This window comes from Mus caroli, unplaced genomic scaffold, assembly GCF_978045245.1.
Source record: "Mus caroli unplaced genomic scaffold, Mus_caroli_1 scaffold_6, whole genome shotgun sequence".
In the NCBI taxonomy this organism is placed as follows: domain Eukaryota; kingdom Metazoa; phylum Chordata; class Mammalia; order Rodentia; family Muridae; genus Mus; species Mus caroli.
In genome coordinates this window covers 32,943,668-32,963,821 of record NW_028227261.1, presented here as the reverse complement: position 1 = coordinate 32,963,821, position 20,154 = coordinate 32,943,668, and the positions used below count along the sequence as shown (strand labels likewise).

General features: G+C 45.5%; 1 protein-coding gene across 3 annotated transcripts in view; it reads left to right on the top strand.

Moving 5' to 3' along the window:
• The window catches only part of Inpp5b (inositol polyphosphate-5-phosphatase B), a 62,824-nt gene that overhangs the window by 28,268 nt on the left and 14,402 nt on the right, over positions 1-20,154 (top strand). For all 3 annotated transcript variants that reach the window (XM_085838971.1, XM_085838970.1, XM_029476095.2), the window contains 8 exons: positions 8,762-8,858; positions 11,799-11,966; positions 13,749-13,850; positions 15,226-15,340; positions 15,649-15,765; positions 16,546-16,733; positions 17,897-18,008; positions 18,852-18,961. In XM_085838971.1, the coding sequence (XP_085695097.1) occupies positions 8,762-8,858; positions 11,799-11,966; positions 13,749-13,850; positions 15,226-15,340; positions 15,649-15,765; positions 16,546-16,733; positions 17,897-18,008; positions 18,852-18,961 (1,009 nt within the window). The remainder of the gene's footprint in view (positions 1-8,761; positions 8,859-11,798; positions 11,967-13,748; positions 13,851-15,225; positions 15,341-15,648; positions 15,766-16,545; positions 16,734-17,896; positions 18,009-18,851; positions 18,962-20,154) is intronic.

Genomic DNA, 20,154 nt, shown 5'->3' with positions numbered 1-20,154 from the left:
CCACACACAGTTTCATGCAGTGCTGGGGTGGAACCCTCGAGTGAGCGAGTGTGCATATGCATGCATATGGAAACTGAAGGTCAAGATTAGGTATCTTTCTCAGTTGCTCTCTTATTTTTTTTAATATTATTGATTTAATGTATATGAGCACACTGTAGCTGTCTTCAGACACACCAGAAGAGGGTGTCAGATCCTATTGCAGATGGTTGTAGCCACCATGTGGTTGCTGGGAATTGAACTCAGGACCTGGAAGAGTAGTCAGTGCTCTTAACTGCTGAGCCATCTCTCCAGCCCTCTATCTTATTTTTCTTTCTTTCTTCCTTCCTTCCTTCCTTCCTTCCTTCCTTCCTTCCTTTCTTTCTTTCTTTCTTTCTTTCTTTCTTTCTTTCTTTCTTTCTTTCTTTCTCTCTTTCTTTCTCTCTTTCTTTCTCTCTTTCTTTCTCTCTTTCTTTCTCTTTCTTTCTCTTTCTTTCTCTTTCTTTCTCTTTCTTTTTCTTTTTTGTTTTTTTCGAGACAGGGTTTCTCTATGTAGCCTTGGCTGTCCTGTAACTCACTTTGTAGACCAGGCTGGCCTTGAACTCAGAAATCCGCCTACCTCTGCCTCCCAAGTGCTGGTCTTAAAGGCATGCGCCACCCCCACCTGGCTTTTCTTCTCTTCTCTTCTCTTCTCTTCTCTTCTCTTCTCTTCTCTTCTCTTCTCTTCTCTTCTCTTCTCTTCTCTTCTCTTCTCTTTTCTTTCTTTCTTTCTTTCTTTCTTTCTTTCTTTCTTTCTTGTTAAAAATTATTTATTTATTTTATTTATGCATTTATGCAAGTACATTGTAGCTGTCTTCAGACACACCAGAAGCAGACAGCAGATCTCATTACAGATGGTTGTGAGCCACCATGTGGTTGCTGGGAACTGAAATCGGGACCTCTGGAAGAGCAATCAGAGCTCTTAACCACTGACCCATCTCTCCAGCCCCATCTTTCTTTATTTCTTTACTTATTTAGTTATTTTGAGATGAGGGTCTTACTAATGTAGCTTTGATTGTTCTGGAACTCAATATGTAGACCAGGCTGGCCTCAAACTCAAAATCAGCCTGCCTCTGCTCCTAAGTGCTGGGATTAAAAGTGTGTCACATCCAGCTCTTTTAATTTTAAAATGTTGTCTTTATTGGTGTGTGGGTGCACAGCATGAGTGTATGATGTGTGGTGTGTGTACCCTGGCATGTGTGTAGAGGTCAGAGAACCACTTTGTGGAGTTGGTAGTTGGTTCTTTCCTTGGGGAGCGGGGATAGAATTCAGATTTAGTGTCTTTACCACTGAACATCTCCCTGGCCTTCTCCACCCATTCTTTGAGATAGGTTCTTATTGAACCTGCAGCTTGTCCGCTGGCTTAAGCTGGGTGGTGGTAAACTCTAACTCTAGGACCTGCCTGTCTCTGTCTCCTATCCACTCCCAGTGCTAACACTAGCACAATGCTGAGCTTGTATGGTACTGGGGATCTGAACTCGGGTCCACATGCTTGCTTGGCTGCACTTTAGTAACTGAGCCCCAGTGCCCAAGAGAAAAATCTTTTGAAAGTTAGAAGTGTTTCTTAAACTTTTCTGAAGCCTCCTGGGAGGGTATTGGCATAGAGACACAGTGAAAGTTTAATGTTTTCAATGAGAACACAGCTCTGCTGAGCACGAGATTCAACAGTAGATGGTGCTGCATTCCTGGTGATGTGATTCTGTGCGTGGGTTTGTGATTTTGTGATTAAAAGCAAGCAGATGGGGTGAGTAATCATCTAACCTGAATGCTTGGAACCCGAAGGCTTGCTTATGCATCATAAGACATCATGGACGGTGCCCAAGTGAAAACATGACATTTATACACCGTTTGTACATACAGCCAAAGGTGGATGTTTATCCGAACATGTGTGCATCTGAGTGCAGGTGCATGTGTGAAATAATGTGTCACGTTGTGTAATGTTCCATTTGTGAGCACCGTGTTAGGACTCAGAAGTTTTGGGACTCACCATGGTGGCACAGGCTTGTGATCCCAGCTCGTAGGAGGCTGAGGACAGAGATTGCTGGAAATTTGAGGCCAGCCTGCACTAAATATTGAGATTCCGCGCTCAAAAGACAAAAACTGAGTGGTGGTGAAGGGGGGGGGGTGGTTCAGAGGTTGAATGCTCCATATTCTTGCAGAGAATGAGGTTGAGCGCTCCCTATTCTTGCAGAGAATGAGGTTGAGCGCTCCCTATTCTTGCAGAGAATGAGGTTGAGCGCTCCCTATTCTTGCAGAGAATGAGGTTGGGTGCTCCCTATTCTTGCAGAGAATGAGGTTGAGTGCTCCCTATTCTTGCAGAGAATGAGGTTGGGTGCTCCCTATTCTTGCAGAGAATGAGGTTGAGTGCTCCCTATTCTTGCAGAGAATGAGGTTGGGCGCTCCCTATTCTTGCAGAGAATGAGGTTGAGTGCTCCCTATTCTTGCAGAGAATGAGGTTGAGTGCTCCCTATTCTTGCAGAGAATAGTTTGGTTCCTGGCATCTATGTTGGGTACATGTTAGATTCAGTGTCCTCTTCTGGCCTTCATGTGCACCCACACTCATGTACACGTACCTAGATACAGACTCACATACAGACACAGGATAAGAAGTAAAATAAGCCTTTAATTCAAGAGAGAGAAAGAGAGAGAGAGAGAGAGAGCGAGAGAGAGAGAGAGAGAGAGAGAGAGAGTGTGAGTGTGTGTGTGTTTTATTCCTGAGAAATTGAACCTAGGGCCTCAGATGTGCTAGGCAAGTACCCTACCACCAAGCTAGAGATCCTCAGTCCTTTTATCTGTTTTTAAATTAATTAATTAATTTTGTTTTTTGTGGTTTTATTTTTTTAATGGGTTCATTCTGTAGTTCAGGATGACATTCTGATGTTCATTCTGTAGTTCAGGATGACATTCAGGGCAGTGCTCCCACTTGGTCCTCTTAAGTGCTGGAATTTTGAGCATATACCATCACTTAGACATAGAACTTCTGGGTAGTTTTGGTTGTTGTTTTTGGTTTTTGAGACAAGGTCTCCCTATTATGTAGCTCTGGCTGGCCTGGAACTCTCTGCTGGGTATTTTTTGACCCAGAAGTAGAAAGATGGGGTGGGTGAAGTGGGCAAAGATGCCCCCTCAAAGCCTAGCGACTTGAGTTTGAGCCAGGACATACAAGCATCTCCTTCAAGTTGTCCTCTGACCTCCACAAGTGAACTGTGTCACATATGTGTGGACCCCCATGATAAATAAATACACATTTTGACAGCAGGTGTTGTGAGCTAAGGAGATTTAGAAGTTTCTAGAGTAAAAATAAAGGGGTATTTGAGCACCTGCGTGGGGCAGGGTCTGCTACAGTGTCACAGTGACTATCCAACATCTGAGCCCAGGTTTGGATGGAAGGAGTGAGCAGTGTGGGTGGCAGGAGGAAGTGAATCCCAGACAGACGGAGAGAGCAAAGCCCCTGGCGTGGCAATGAGCTTGACACCAATGAAGGAAGGATGGCAAGGCCAGGATGTGTGAGGCCCAGAGGCTTCAGAGGCCCAGGGCAGCCAGGGCCTTCTCAACCCTTGCCTCTGAGGGCAAGGCTTATTCTCAGTGCAATGGGAAGCTATGTGAAAACTTTCAGCAGAGAAGTGACCTCATCTAGTACACTTGTGTACTTTAAGATTTGCTGTGACTGCTCTATGGGAGACCAACAATGGGCCTCATATAAGGAAGCCCAGAAACAGGAAGCTGCTGCTGGAGTCTTGATAAGAACTCCTGGACAGGGTTTTGAAGGCAGAACTTGCTTCAGTTGTTCAGTGAGTTAAATCTACGTGTGAACGAGGAAAGGCCTTGGTGCGGGTTTGTTTGCTTGTTTTTAGGTCAGTTCTAAGTAGCTCAGGTTATCCTCCTACAGCAGTGGTCTCCCAAATACTGACATGACAGGTATGTCCCATCCTGCTAGTTGGAGCCCTAAATCCTTTTATTGTCTTGTTTTGTCAGCTGTGCACGGTTGCCCAGGCTGGTCTCACGAGGCAGTTCTTCTGGCCTCAGCCTCCCGAGCACAGGGATTATAGTCGTATGCTGCTGTGCCTGTGAGTGTGAGATTTTTGCTCTGATCAGCTGGTTGAATGCTGGTGCCTTTTACTGGGATGCAGGAGGTGAAGCCAGGACATGGGAGAAGGAACTGGATGGAAATGAGGTGGAAGGTCTAGAACAGAAATGCAAATCTGAGAGTTTGTTTAGTTGTTATTTGTGTGCCATGAGGCAAGTTTTCTTTTCATTAATCATACAGTTTTCCATAGCATCCCAGGGCAAACTGGAGCAGTCTGACTTGGGGGTTCCCTAAAAGCCCACAGGTCACTGGCATCACACAGAATACCTGGGCTCACAGTGTAGCTTGTGATTTGGGGCTTTTCCTCCAGGGTCTCAAGTGATGTAGATGGAGACTCTTGAGGTATTTAGAAAATTTCACTCTGCTTTTCCTGTCTCCCTGGTGGACAGGTCAGTCTCCTGAATCTCTGTTTTCATTTTATGTTTTATCTGTCTTTGAGGCAGGGTCTTTAGCTCTAGCCCTGGAACTCACTATGTTAACCTGGTAGCCTTGAACTCATAGAGATCTGCCTACCTCCTTTTTTTTATTTGTTTGTTTGTTTTTTTTTCAAGAAAGGGTTTCCCTGTGTAGCCCTGGCTTTCCTGGAACTCGCTCTGTAGACCAGGTTGTCCTCTGCCTCCCAAGTGCTGGGACTAAAGGCATGCACCACCAAAACAAAATGTTTTGGCTAAAACAAAACTTTTCAAAGCTGACTATGGTGATATGTTCTTTATTCCTTGTACTTGGGAATCAGAGGCCAAGTGGATCCTTATGGGCTCGAGGCCACGATGTAGGGAAACTCTGTCTCAGTACCCATGTGGAAATCAGAGGACAATTAGGGGGAGGTAGTGCTCTTCTTTCTCCATGTGCATCCTATGGGGATTGGACTCAGACTGTCAGGCTTGCTGTCAAGAGCCTTTACCTACTGAGCCTCACTGGACAGCGTATCTCCATTTTCCTAGGCAAGGTCTTATCAAAGCTGACAGTTCCTCCATGTGCAACTTGTCTGCCATTTTCTTTTTTTTTTTTCTTTTTTTTTTTTTAGGAGGTTTTTTTTTTTTTTCAATTGTTCAAATCCCAGATCCCTTTTTTTTTTTTTTTAGATTTATTTATTTATTATATATAAGTACACTGTAGCTGTCTTCAGACACTCCAGAAGAGGGCGCCAGATCTCGTTGTGGATGGTTGTGAGCCACCATGTGGTTGCTGGGATTTGAACTCTGGACCTTCGGAAGAGCAGTTGGGTGCTCTTACCCACTGAGCCATCTCACCAGCCCCTGTCTGCCATTTTCTTAAGGCAAGCCACAGAGTGTCACTCCTTGCCTGGCTTTCTTGTGCTCCCAGTTGCATTTATGAAGCAAAGGGCCCATGCGGAGGGGCTAGAGAGATGGCTTAGCGTTAAGAGCACTTGACACTCTTGCAGCGGACCTGGGTTTAGTTTCCATATGATGGCTCACAGGCGTCCTCTAACTCTAGTTCCAAGGGGTTCTATGCTATCTTCTAATCTCCTCTGGCACCAGGCACGGGCACACAGGTGGTGCACATACATACATGTAGGCAAGACTACACACATGAGAGAGACAGAGAGAGAGAGACAGACAGACAGACAGACACAGACTCTGACCAGCTGACCCATGTGTGTAATTTTTAAGATCCAGGGACCAGGGCTGGGGCGATGGCTCAGTGGCTAAGAGTGTTTGAGTCCCCAGCAGTTAAACTCTGAGGGCAAATGAGGTTAGGAGCCGAGCAAGAGAACAGCTAGGGAAGAGGTGCTTTGCTTAGGACCTGGCTAGGGCATCTGGTGGAAAAAGGGAGGAATCCCCAAGGGCTGGTTTCCCAAAGGAAGCAGTGATAGCCACCAGGTATTTACTGAAGGAGGTGAAAGTGTACGATGCTACAGGCTGTGCTAACTGGGCTGCATTTGGCCAGCCACATGCTTATCAGTTACCATGAGCAGCAGTTAATAGAAGATTAGAGATGAGGCTGGGCCCTAAAACCCTGAGACGAGGCTGGGGGCAGAAGATTGAAAAGGCACAGGACAAGAGCAGAGGCTGAACAGAGGTGAGGTTTTGATCTCAGCTCCCAGCTCTAAAATCTTTTATACTCTAGAACTTTTTTTTTCTCTTGGAGACAGGGTTTCACTATGTAGCCCTGGCTGTCCTGGAACTTGCTCTGTAGACAAGGCTGGCAAGGAATTGAAGGGTCTGCCTGCCTCTGCCTTCTGAGTGCTGGGATTAAACTGTGCGCCACATAACTGTCAGAACAGTTTTATTTTTCTGTGAAAACAGTATAGAAAAGCTGTCCACATCAGTTTCCTGCATCACAGTCTTGCACTAGCAGTGGCACAGTTGTTAACAGTATGAGATCTGTGTAGGCAGACTATTGTTGTTGTTATTATATTTTATTATTATTATATTTATTTTATGAGTACACTGTAGCTGTCTTCAGACACACCAGAAGAGGGCATCAGATCCCATTACAGATAGTTGTGAGCCACAATGTGGTTGCTGGGATTCACAGGAACTCAGGACCTCTGGAAGAGTGGTCAGTGTTTTTAACCACTGAGCCATCTCTCCAGCCCTAACAGATTATTATTAACCACAGTGCACACTCAGATTTCCGTGGACTTTTACCGAATAGCTTTCAACCCATCGTCCAACCCAGGACCCCCACGACACTGAACTATCCTGTGTCCCCTTAGTTTCCTCTGATCCGTGACAGTTTCTCAGTCTTGCCTTGCTTTTGATGACCGTGACAGCTCTCAGAGTACTTCCTTTTGTCCTTAAACAGGGACTCTGCAGGGAACAGTGTGTCCATCAAGGATGTAGGTTATCAACATGACTTATCACAGGTGAACCTTGACCACCTAGCTGAGGAAGTGCCTGTCACCTTTCTGTTCCACAGAGCTTGGACTTTCCTACTTTGCGGGCTTCATTGTTTGGAAGGAATGACTCTTCACAGTCCACCCTAAGGAGTAGGGAGTTAGCTTCCTCTATGAAGGGGAAGCTGCTATGTGAGTTATTTAGAATTCTCTTTGGGTTATATATGTCTTCTCGTTTGTTTTATCATCCCTTTGATGATGATGGTGATGATGTTAAATATCGATGATGATGACAATGACGATGATGATGTTACATATTTTTAGCACATTCCTACTTTTTAGCACTGTCAAGTATTTAAAGCTTACTTTGTGTGTTTTTGTTTCTTCTTAGTCCTTATAAAGCAATACTTCTTAGGAGCCCAGTTTTGGAAAATAGTATTAGAAGCTAAGGTCTCACATCAGATATGCATGCTGTTCTTGTGTATTCTTGCTTCTCAGAGGACAGCAAAGGACTATGTGTGTGTTAGGGGCAGGGTGAGGCATAGGTTTCTCCTTTGAGAAAGGGTCTCATGTGTCCTACACGCAAATTCACTGTGTAGTTGAGAGTGATCTTTCAGCCTCTGTCTCCCTAGTGCTAGGGTTGTTATAAATGACCACACCCAGTTTATATGGTGCTGAGGACTGAACCCAGGGCTTTGCATGCTGGACAAGCATTCTTGCAATTGAGCAACATCCCCAGCCCTGTGTGAATTTCAGTTTAGTTTAATCATGTGTATATGTGTGAGTATATGGCCTGTGTTTATTGGTGCCCTGGGAGGCCAGCAGCATAGTTGGAGTTTCAGGTAGTTCTTTCTATAGCTGATCACATGGAGAAAGCTAACTACTAATTCCTACTGGCATTTCTAAGTCATCCCCACATGGATCTTTCTAGCTCTGCCTTTGCTCGTCTGAACCCTCCTGCTTCAGTAGTGGGTCACCTGAGTTACATCAGTCACCATCCCGTTCCGCGGTGCTCGTGGGCAGCAGGTCCACAGTTGTTAATCTGTGCTGCATCTTAACCGCATTCTGAACAGCAGCACTGTTGTTTCCCATTTGCCAGTAGGCTTACAGGCTAATCATCTCTAATGTTCTATGGTTAACACTTTTTTCTTTATCCCCATCAGCGTGATGGTCCCATTGATGTAGTCAGATGCCCGTGTCATTTTCTCCATTCCACTCCAAGAGTCCCTGAAGTCTTTAAGTGATTTATTTTTCCCTTTATTTTTGATGGTGTTAGGGATCAAACTCAGGGCCTTGCACAATCTTGGTAAGCATTCTGCCATTCAGTGGCATCCCCAGCCTATAAGTTTTTGTTGTTTTTGTTTATTTTGTTCATTTGAACCTGAGTCTCACTATGTAGCTCCGGCTGGTCTGGAACTCACTAAGTAGACCAGGCTAGCTTAGAACTCACAGAGATCTGCCTGCTTCTGTCTTCTGAGTGCTGAGATTAAAGGCACGAACGTTGCCCTTAGATTTTTGAGATTGGGTCTCATCATGTATCTCAGGTTGGCCTTGGTGTGTATAAGCAGATCCAGGTGAATGAGGAAGACACAGTGTCTTCTTCTGTAATTGGTGTCTGTAATCTGTGTTCCTAGAAGGGGGTGGAGTAGCTAAAATGGCTTTGTTTTCAGCAGCAAAGCCATTCAGGTGAGCCACCTTTCCTCCTCTGGACGTGCCCTGCGAGACTGCACCTGCACAACAATCTAGACCTTTGCGGGGTTTCTAAGCAGATTGCAGACTGCCAGAGATTTCCCAGTTATCATCCGAGAAGCCTTGGTCTGTGTACTCAAACACACTACTATACTTTAATTCCTTCTCTTTAGGCAGTTCTAACGTGGACAGCTCGAGGCCAAATGGGAGGGGCACGGACCAAACCTCCGGGGCCAGGTGTCCGGAGAAACCAGAAAACTCTCTCACAAGGTAATGCAAGCCTCCCTCTGTTTGTATCTCTTTCTAGTGAGACAGTCTTCATTAGAGAATCAGCCCCACATAACATGTTTTAAGTAGCAGAATCCTAAGAACCGTTCTAATGTATGGACATGGTGGACTTACTGAGTTTGCCAAGCTGCGTTCTCTCACAGGACGGCTGTCTACATGAGAGTTTCATCCTTTAGTGTTTTATAGCTAAGGAGACCCAGGTGACAAGGAATTACGTAATGGGGTGGAGATGTGTGGAGAGCCTCAGCAGTTAAGAGCACTGGTTGCTTTTACAGAGGACCCAGGGTTACTTTCCAGTAACCCTGTGGCTCCAGGGCATCTGATACTCCCATCTGGGGATTGCACTCATGTGTACGTACCCTTATGGAGACACACACATACTTAAAAACAGTAAAATTGATCTGAAAAAAAGAAAAGGGACTACATAGGCTGGGTAGAGAAGATGGCTCAGTAGATAAAGCACTGCCTTAGAACTTGAGGACCTGAGTTCAGATTCCAAGAGCCCATATTGATTTTTTTTTCTTTTACATGGGGCACCCAGTGCCCTGCAATAGCCAGGAACCCCTCTAGGACTTGAGCTTGCAAGCGCTTTAACTCTCAAGTAGAAATTTAGGAAATGATCTGAAGAGATACTTTGGCAGTTTAGAACATTAGGATGCAATTGTGAGACCCAGACCTGCATCCCAACACCCAGGTAATAAACTAGCTGTTCAGTGAACACGTTTGTAACCCACATCCCAGGACTGGGGATGAGGTACTGAGGTATGGGGACAGGAGGATCATTGGGACTTTCTGGCTTCTACCGTAGCTCACAAACAGGAGCCCCAGGTTCAGGGAGAAAGCTATTCCAGTTTCTGAAAGTTAGGCAGAATGGTGAAGGAGGAAACACACATACACACACACACACACACACACACACACACACACACAGAGTTGGGGGGAATGTGTGGGGGTAGACAGTGCGGGGGGGGGGGAGGATAGAGATTATTTTTAAAAAGTTAAACCTGGCACTGAGGCAGGTAGATCTCTGTGAATTCAAGGACAGCTAGGTCTACACACTGAGTTCCAGGCCAGTCCTCCAACCAGCAAAACCCTGTTTAAAACAAACAATAATATAGGAGACTGAACATGTTTGATTCTACCCTCACATTCTTTTCATAACTTGTGCCTTGGAAAGCTTATTTTCCTTCACTCCTTCCGCTCTATGCATAATTATATTTAGTGATTCTTATGTGTCTTATGCCCTCAGAGGTTGGAAGAGGGTGCCAGATACACTGGCACTGGAGTCATGGATGGCTGTGAGCCACCATGTGGGTGCTGGGAACTGAACCTGGTTTCTTCACAAGAGCAACAAGTGCTCTTAACCACTGAACCGTCTCTCCAGTCACTCCCTCTCCCCAAGACAGGGTCTCACTATATAGCCCTGCCTAGCCTAGAGTTTGATGCATAGATGAGGATAGCACTGCCTCTGCCTCCCTAGTACTGAGATTAACATGAGCCGATGTGGCAGGTTAAATAAAAATGGCCCCCATAGACACATGGGGAGTCGTACTGGTAAGCGGTGTGACCCTGTTGGAAGAAGTGTGTCACTAGAGATAAGCTTTTAAGGCCTCAGATGCTCAAGCCTGGGCAGTGTGTCACTGTCTCTTTCTGCTGCCTCCAGATCTGGATGTAGAACTCGCAGCTACTTCTCCAGCACCGTGTCTGCCTGCATACGGCCATTCTGCCTGCCACAGTGAAGATGGACTTAACCTCTGAACTGTAAGCCAGCCCCAATGGAATGTTTTTCTTTATAAGAGTTGCCATGGTCATAGTGTCTCTTCACAGCAATAAAACTCTAAGAGAGTCACCATGCTATATAGTCCTATGTAACCTTACTTGATATGCAAATAACAGTGGTGCTGTTAATACTCAGGTGGTCTCTTAGTTCTGTTGCTGAAAAGAGACTCCATGATCACAGCAACTCTTATAGAAAAGAGCATTTAAAGGGGGTTACTTACAGTTTTAGAGATTTAGTCCACTATCATTACAGTAGACAGCATGCCGGCATGCAGGCAGACACTGAAGCAGTACTTGAGAGCTACACCCTGATCCATAGGCAACAGGAAGAGAGCCAGGGCATGGCATGGGCTTTTGAAACGTCAAAGCCACCTCCAGTGAAATTCTTCCTCCAATAAGGCCACACCTTCTAATTCTTCCAAACCTTTTGCTTGGGAACTATGTATTCAAAAATATGAGCCTTTGGGGGCCACTATTCAAACCACCACACATGCCATTTAGTCAGTGCTGGGAATGGATTTAAGAGCCTTCTACAGTTTAGTCCGTTAAGCCATCTCCAACAAGTTCCTTAGGTTGTAATGTAGGACCCTGGTAGGTGAATATGTCATATTTTTCTTACATTAGCTCTTGAACAGTTTATATCCTGTCTACAAATTCTGCATAACAATGCAATCTAAATTTCATTGCCTTTTTATTTTTACATACTCCAAGGGGTACAGAGGACCTTACAGTCTTGTTCTGCGAGGCACAAAGATGCAGAAAGAACGCTTACATCTGTGTTCCAGCCACTCACTACCTCCAGCAGGATGAGAGAATTTGGCTTTAGTAGTATTGGGGGTTGAACCCACGACCTTGTGCATACACATCAAGTGCTCTGCCTACTGAGCTGTGTCCCTTCCTTTTTTTCTTTTAAGGTCCCTTTGTGACATAAAATTCTATGAATGTAGAAAAAAATCTCTAGACCAATTATACCGTATAATTGACCTATCAGCTTACTTAATCTCCCATTTATTATTAGCAAATAAGTTTAACTTGGGCCTCTTTTGTTCTGGGATACAGGTGCTAATGTGTGGGAACATCTAGTTTTCTATTACTTTTCCATACCATACTCAAAATATGATTAAAATGCTTTTATTTTTCCAGACAGAATAAATCTAAGTCTGAAATGTCTGAAATGGTTCGCTCCGCCACAGTCACAGTATCGGACAAGGCTCACATTTTATCCGTGCAGAAGTTTGGGCTTCGAGACACAATCGTGAAATCACACCTCGTGCAGAAGGAAGAGAATTATACCTACATCCAGAACTTCAGGTAGCTAACTAGGTTCTCCACAGCTTTATTTCCTTTGAGACAAGGGTGTCTCTGTGTAGTCCTGGCAGGCCTCAAACTCACAGAGATCTGCCTGCCTCAGCTTATGGAGTGCTAGGATTAAAGTTGTGCACCGATGGTTTTTCAAAGCAAAACGACCATTCTGCTCTCTGGCACTTCAGCATCTGCCTTACATACATTGGATTTGGAAGCAAATTACTCTGTTAGATTTTTTTTTTTTTTCCTTTCCTTTCCTTTCCTTTTCTCTTTTTTCTCTTTTCTCTTTTCTCTTTTCTCTTTTCTTTTCTTTTCTTTTCTTTTCTTTTCTTTTCTTTTCCTTTCCTTTCCTTTCTTTTCTTTTCCTTTCTTTCTTTTCTTTTCTTTTTTAAAGATTTATTTATTTATTTATTTATTTATTATATGTAAGTATACTGTAGCTGTCCTCAGACACTCCAGAAGAGGGAGTCAGATCTTGTTATGGAGATCTGGTTATGGATGGTTGTGAGCCACCATGTGGTTGCTGGGATTTGAACTCCTGACCTTCGGAAGAGCAGTCAGGTGCTCTTACCCACTGAGCCATCTCACCAGCCCTCTTTTCTTTTATTTTAAAGAGTTATTTCTTTTATCTATATAAATACACTGTAGCTGTCTTCAGACACACCAGAAGAGGGCGTCAGATACCCATTACAGATGGTTGTGAGCCACCATGTGGTTGCTGGGAATTGAACTCAGGACCTCTGGAAGAGCAGTGAGTGCTCTTAACCCCTGAGCCATCTCTCCAGCCCATTTTCCCTTTTCAAAGAGTATCACTGTGCTCACTTCTTAGGGGGTTGGGGATGTGTGTGGGGTAGGGCATTGGGTATCCCAGCTTGGTGTAGAACATAAAGGATCAAGTCATCTTCCTGATGAGTCAGCTATACAAATGCCAGGGTTACAGATACATGCCAGTGTGCCCCACTTCTCGTTACTCTTCCTTGCTGGGTGTCTGGTATCCTGTGTCCACGGGCAGGCTGTGTGGTTGACGGGCAGATGACTGCAGCATAGGGCTGGGGAAGACAGAGCAGAGGGCAATGCCTGAGCCTCGAGTACCTGCCTGGGTTTCTATTCCCTTGCTCGTTCCAGGCCTTGAAGAAAACATTGACGTTCAGTAATCCTGTTAGCTGGGCTCACTGAACGCTAAAGGAATAAAGCTTTCAGAGTTCTGGAGCTTTTAAAAACCATTGCGCTGGGACTGTAAGGTAAACTAACATCGTTTCTAGGCATATGGGGAAGAAATGACCTCTGAGCACTGGTGCCACTTTGCATAGTTTCCCTTTCAATAGCACCCACAAGGCAAACATTTGGTGGCACCCACAATGGCTATTTAATAGCTTGCTTGCTCTACCTACCTACCTACCTACCTACTTTATCTCTCTCTCCATCCACTCACCCACCCACCTACTCACCTATCTAGCTATCTAGCTGTTTATTTAAGACACTCTCTCACCAGGAAGCCATGGTTGCTATAAACTCAGTATGCAGCCCAAGTTGGTCTTGAACTCACAGCAGTCCTCCTGCCTTACTATCTCAAGTGCTGGAACCATAAGTGCGTACCACCACACCTGGATCAGAGAAGACCTATATAATTTCCAGCTATCGCAAAGGCAGACTGTCGATCACCCTTTGGTGCCATAGTCATTGGTCTAGATTAAACAGGGCTTTTCTTATGTCTCAAAATGTCATTCCATAATGACTGAGTCCTGACTTTCTGTTTCCAAATCACTGATTGAACCTCTTTGGCAACAGGTTTTTTGTGGGAACATACAATGTGAACGGACAGTCCCCCAAAGAATGTCTCCGGCCCTGGCTGAGCCACAGCGCCCTGGCCCCCGATGTGTACTGTGTAGGGTGAGTGCTTCTCCTCCATTCTTCCAGGTCTTAAGACTAGAGAGCCATGCTGAAGGAACAGGGTCTTGAGTCTTTGTGGCAGGTGAAGGGATTGAAACATGAGCTCAGCTCAGAGACAGCTGTGTCTCTGTTCAATGTTATTCTGAAACACAGAGGTCTGGCCACATCCTGTGCTTGGTATTTAAACGCTGATACAAATTTAGTATAACCTTCTGTTAGGAATTGGTGTGTCATTACTTGACATTCAGCAGTTTTCGTTACAAAGCAAAGAATATTTTTGCCAGGGAAGGAAGGTTCACTAAAGTCTCCTCAGTCAGTTTTATGAATGTGCGTATGTGTGTATGTACATGCATAAAAGTGGAAGCCATTGGTGAGTCAGTCTGTTATTCTCCAGGAATAAGAGAGACAGACAAATAGACAGGGTCTGTCTCTCTAGGCTGGGATTTGGCCTGGAGGTTATGCTGACCAGGCCACCTTGAAGTCACAAAGATCTGCATACCTCTGCCTTTGCATATGGGTATTAGCGGTATGAGCCACTATGCCTGGCCCTGTGTTTGTTTGTTTGGTTTTACATGGATTCTGAGGATCAAACTCAGGTTCTTGTGTTTGTAAGGCAAACACGTTGCTGACTGGGTCATCTTCTCAGTCCCTTGTTTTATAGTTTTGTGAAAAGGTTTCACTATGTAGTAGTGGTTGGTTTACAACTTGCTATGTGGACCAGGATGGCCCTCCCACTTCTGCATGCAAGTGCTGGCATTATAGGTGTGCACCATCATACCTGGCTTCCTTCTTTCGTTCTTTCGTTCTTTCTCTCTCTCTCTCTCTCTCTCTTTTTCTTTCTTTCTTTGTTTGTTTTTGCAATGCTGTGGATTAAACACAGGGCACCAAAATGTGAGAGGCACGTGCTTTCCTATGGAGCCCACACTCAGCTCAGGCATTAATCTCTCCATACTATCCTTGCGTGACAGTCCTGGGTACAGCTGGTGGGAGTTGTCATGGGAGCCTGAATAACGTAGGGGACAGAGCTAAACCGTAGGGTTTCTATAGACCAGACCAAACCAAACAAAACATGGACCCAGATTCCAACTCCAATTTACCACATAGTCTTTGTTGAACTAATGATTATGGGTGTAAAATGGGGATGGAGGGGTGCTTCTAACTAGTCCAGTGGCCAGGTCCTGGAGAGGAAATGAGCTCACGTTTAGAGAAGCACCTAGTAAGTCCCACAACTTTCAGTTCTCTGGTTCTGTTCGTTTTTATCCCCCTGAGGGTCCTGGCGTTCAGCATGAAAGCTGGGACCCGAGTGCCTGAGTAGATTTTGGAGGTGTTACCTGCATGCGGCCTTTCTCTGGTTCATTGGTTGCCTCTCCAAAAGATTCCAGGAGCTCGATCTGAGTAAAGAAGCCTTCTTCTTTCACGATACCCCAAAGGAGGAAGAGTGGTTTAAGGCCGTGTCAGAAAGCCTTCACCCAGACGCCAAGTACGCAAAGGTAAGTGAGGGGCCTGCAAGTCTGTGATAAATGTTCAGTGAACATTGTGTGTGTGTATTGTTCAACCCCACAGTCCTCCAGAGGGGCCTGTCTGAATGGAAAGACGTGGGGTCGTGACACTTCTAGGTGGGTTAGGGTATCATGTAGCATGCTCAGTGAGTGGAACACACTACTTTGTGCCCTGGCCTGGCGGAGGAGGTGTGTTAGTGGCTCAGCCAGCTCTCCCACCACATTTCCCTTGGGGAATTCTGGTTTTTGAACTTCTCTCTGCGGCAGCCATCACTTGAGAATTGGGCTCTGTGTTCCAGGTGAAGTTCGTCCGACTGGTTGGGATTATGTTGCTGCTGTACGTCAAACAGGAACATGCAGCCTATATCTCAGAAGTGGAAGCTGAGACCGTAGGGACAGGAATCATGGGAAGGATGGTGAGTCCCTGGTAACACCCTACCGCACATTGTGGACCTTGACCCTTAATGATTTGACTCGGCTTCTGATGATGCAGCAGCTGTACGAGTCCACCTAGGATGCTGCTGTTGCAGGACAAGCTGTGCCCACAAGGAGGGCCAGATTGAATAAACAGCTTAAAAATCCAGCCAGTGCATTCTTCATCCTGGGAGTTAGTGCCAGAGCTTCTGGTTGATCCAAGTATACTATGTAGCATGCTACAGACACTGTTTTGGCCACCAAGGAAAAATGAGCCCCATAGGTTTGCAATTTCCTCTTCTTTTTGAGGCTTCTGGAGTCCTGCCCTTGGATCCTCCTGCAAGAGCTAAGCTGGACATGCAGCTGCCTCACCAGGGAAACAGACACAAGAGCGAAAGGTGGAGAGAGGCAGGCTCTGGTCTGAGTCTTTTACAGAAATGGCTGGTCATTTTGCTTGGAAATTTTTTTTTTTTTAAGATTTATTTATTTATTTATTTATTTATTTTATGTGAGTACAACGCTGTCTTTAGACACACCAGAAGAGGGCATCAGATCCTATTACAGATGGTTGTGAGCCACCATGTAGTTGCTGGGAATTGAACTCAGGACCTCTGGAAGAGCAGTCAGTGCTCTTAACCGCTGAGCCGTCTCTCCAGCCCCCTCCCCCCCCCCCAGATTTGTATTCTTATCTATAAGATGTGGATAATAACCATCCTGAAGACAAAGACAAACTATCCTGAAAGTCTGGAGTTTAAATGACTGACGGGAAGTCCTTTCAACAGGGTAACAAAGGAGGAGTGGCCATCAGGTTCCAGCTGCACAACACCAGCATCTGCGTTGTCAATTCCCATCTGGCAGCCCACACAGAGGAGTACGAGAGGCGGAACCAAGACTACAGAGACATTTGTTCTCGAATGCAGTTCCCTCAGGTGGATCCGAGCCAACCCCCTCGCACCATTAACAAGCATGAGTGAGTATGAGTCTCTTTCTTCCTCGTCCCTGCCAGTGACTGCCAGGCTGCGTTCTCCATTGTGCCCGAGACTTGAGTGCTGGAGGCTGGGTATCTGCCAGCTCTTATTTGTTTCTTGGAAATTCCTGGCTTCCTAAATTATCATCTGGAAGACCTGAAGCACCATTACCAAGCACCCTTTGTCCCTGGAGGGGCATAGGGTTTATTTGCCTAGAATTCTGTCTTGATTGAGCATCAGGGGCAAAGCAGCCCAAGAGCTTTCATCTGAGCACAGTTTGGAGCACTGTTTTAGGTTTCCACATCTGTCTGTCCTTCCAGAGCACGCACACTTGAGAGTGGTGCCTGGTGCTTTGTGCCTGCCCTGGCTCATTTCTCCTTGATTCCAATGTCAAAACCACAGTGCCAACCTCACAGAGCAGATTGCACTAGTTTTGCTTGTTCTTTTTTTATTTCATTTATCACCAAAGCTTGCTATTTGTCAAATTTCAAAGCCTTGGATTTTCAGACTTTATGATCACAGATAAAGTTTTTGGAACTTCTTTTATAAAGAGGAAGCCCCTGGGTCCTGTCCAAAGCAGTGGTACTGATTCTGGCTTGTTGGTATTTTGGAAGCTGCTCTTCTCCAGGGTTCCTATCGGGAGCATGTCTTCTCCACTGTGACGCTGCAGCTGGCCCTTTGTCTGCGTTTAGGCTGAGGGTGCATTTGTTGGAGAGATTGTACACTGCTAGGCAGATTACTTAGTGACTTAGTGTTGGCTTCAGGTAGAGTGGTAGAGTTCATGGCGTGTCTCATGTATGTGATCAGGAAGCAGCAACAGGTGAAATGGACCATGTGACACAGCTTATCCCAGGCATTCAGAGTAAGCTGGCCGTTGATGTGGTGGGTGAATCCAGGCTCTACTGTTCAAATCGAGCTTCGCTTCAGAAAATTCCATCTAGACACTGGCTAAGAGTGCATTTGTGGTCCGGAATGTAGCACAGGGTCCCTGGATGACTGGCCCTTTGTGACAATCAAGTAAGCAGTGCATTAGATGTGGGTGGGAAGGAAAATTCTACAACAGCTAAGTCACTGTCCCACCGTGGGGCTTCTGTCCAATGCGTCCTGGATAGGGAGGGTGAAAGCCCTTCCTGAACCCTGTTCCCTCTGTGCTCTGCCCTCACAGTGTGATCTTGTGGCTGGGAGACCTCAACTACAGGATAGAAGAGCTGGATGTGGGAAAGGTGAAAAAGCTCGTGGAAGAGAAGGCCTTCCAAACCCTGTATGCGCACGACCAGGTATACATGGCTACCATGTCTCCTCTACTGCGAGGGCACAGAGCCTAGCTTCTCCTCCACCATCTTGGGAGGATTCCCCCAGGACCCGATGCTGTCCACGTGTGGCTGCATTCCATCTGCATTTCTCTCAGTCGGCTCTGTCCTGGAAGCACCTTGTTTCCCTTGAAGTAAGAACACACACTTTCTCATTCACTCAGGAGATCAGGAGTGGGAACACAAGGACTTGATGTTATCATAAAGTTTTTCTTCAGTAAAGAAACTACTTGGTATATTTTAGGCAACTTAATAATTCTCTTTAGAATGAGTCCTCTGCTCCTGCCTCTTCCTCCTCACCAGTTTTCTCCAGTGTGTGTAGACTCTCCCAGCTCCTCTCTTTACTCTGGTGAGTCAGTTCTGCGGCCTGCTGCTCCTACCATCATTTGATATAGCATGTCTTTCTGAGAGCACCGGCCACTTCACAGGCTGGGAGAAGCCTGCGCTGACTTTCTTGGCTCTCCTCGGTAGATTTGAGACTTCTCAAGTGCTCAGAACTGTCCAGGACGCTGGAGCTTTCTCTCTTTTCTGTCTGAGCTCTTCTCCTGCTCTTGACAGCCTTGGCATCATTAGGTCTAAATCCTTCGATTCTCCATCTCTTTCCCAGCACAGAACAACTGAAGGGGAAGAATTTTAACTTTCTTTCTCTCTTTATGAAATCATTTCTTTATTGATTCTTGGAATAGGAGTAGTTTTCTCATGGGTCCTTTCTCTTTCAGTTAGGGCTTGACTATGGACTGATGTTGTGGCCTCCACTAATCCCAGGTTTGACCCTTCATCCTGAAGGCTTTTTCCTCTTCTTTTGTACAGCTAAAAATCCAGGTGGCTGCCAAGACCATCTTTGATGGCTTCACCGAGGGTGAGATTACATTCCAGCCTACTTACAAGTACGATACTGGCTCTGACGACTGGGATACCAGGTGGGTATGAGGTCACATCAGGGGGCTAAGGAAATGGAAACTCAAGAACTCTGGGAAGCACTGGCCCTTGTGGACCTGAAGAGTATAAGGTCCTTGTGACTCTCCATGTTTTCCATGGTGGCCAAATATTTCCCCTCTAAGCCCACTACATTTCCACATTACTTCTTTCTAACTGCCTTAGGTGTTGTTCCATTATGGATTCGTTTTCCTTTCCCTTTTTAAAAGATGTATTTGTTTTTATTATATATGTGTGTATGTGTGTGTCTTTATCTGCATATGTGTATGTGCACTGCATGCAGGCCTGGTGTCTGCAGAAGCCAGAAGAGGGTGCCAGATACCCTGGAACTAGAGTTACAACTCCAACTGCTTGTAAGCCATCGTGTGGGTACTGGGAACTGAATCCGGGTCCTCTGTAAGAGCAGCAAGTGCTCTTAATAACTGCTGAGCAATCTCTGCGGCTCACCAATTGACTTTGAACTCTGTTTAAGGAAATGTGATGATTCCAGCTAAGGTTGTACTTGGTCTTGACATATTAGTTATATTCCCTCCCTCCCTCCCTCCCTCCCTCCCTCCCTTCCTCCCTTCTCTCCTTTCTTTCTTCTTAATTTATTATGTATACAGTGTTCTGTCTGCATGCATGCCTGTATGCCAAAAGATGGCATCAAATCTCATTGTAGATGGTTGTGAGCTGTCATGTGGCTGCAGGGACTTGAACTCAGGATCTTTGGAAGAGCAGCTAGTGCTTTTAATCTCTAAGCCATCTCTCCAGCTCCATAGTTAAGAATTCTTTAACAACTTTTATAGTATGCCACATAATGCTGGATATATTTGATTTGTATATCTCATTTCAACTTGTTAAGAGCTCATTGGGGTATATATGGTGTATTATGAGACTGCAGACTGAGGCACACAAAGTCCAAGAGTCTCCCAAACAGAATTTGAACCGAGGCAGCAGAAATTCACAGCCTGTTCCCTTAAGCACTTTCTGTTAAGGACTAGAAGGTCCTTATTCTCCTGTTGCTTTCTCTCTTTCTCTCCACTTTCATCAGGACTGGGCAGAGCAGGGAGTCAGCTGAACTGCTTGTTGGAGCTTTCATAGTTGCTGTGGATGATACCTATAGGAGAGCCTTTGGCTGCATGGATGTGAAGGCTCTGCCTCGTGGCTCCCCGCCTGAGCCTTGGCAATCACTGAA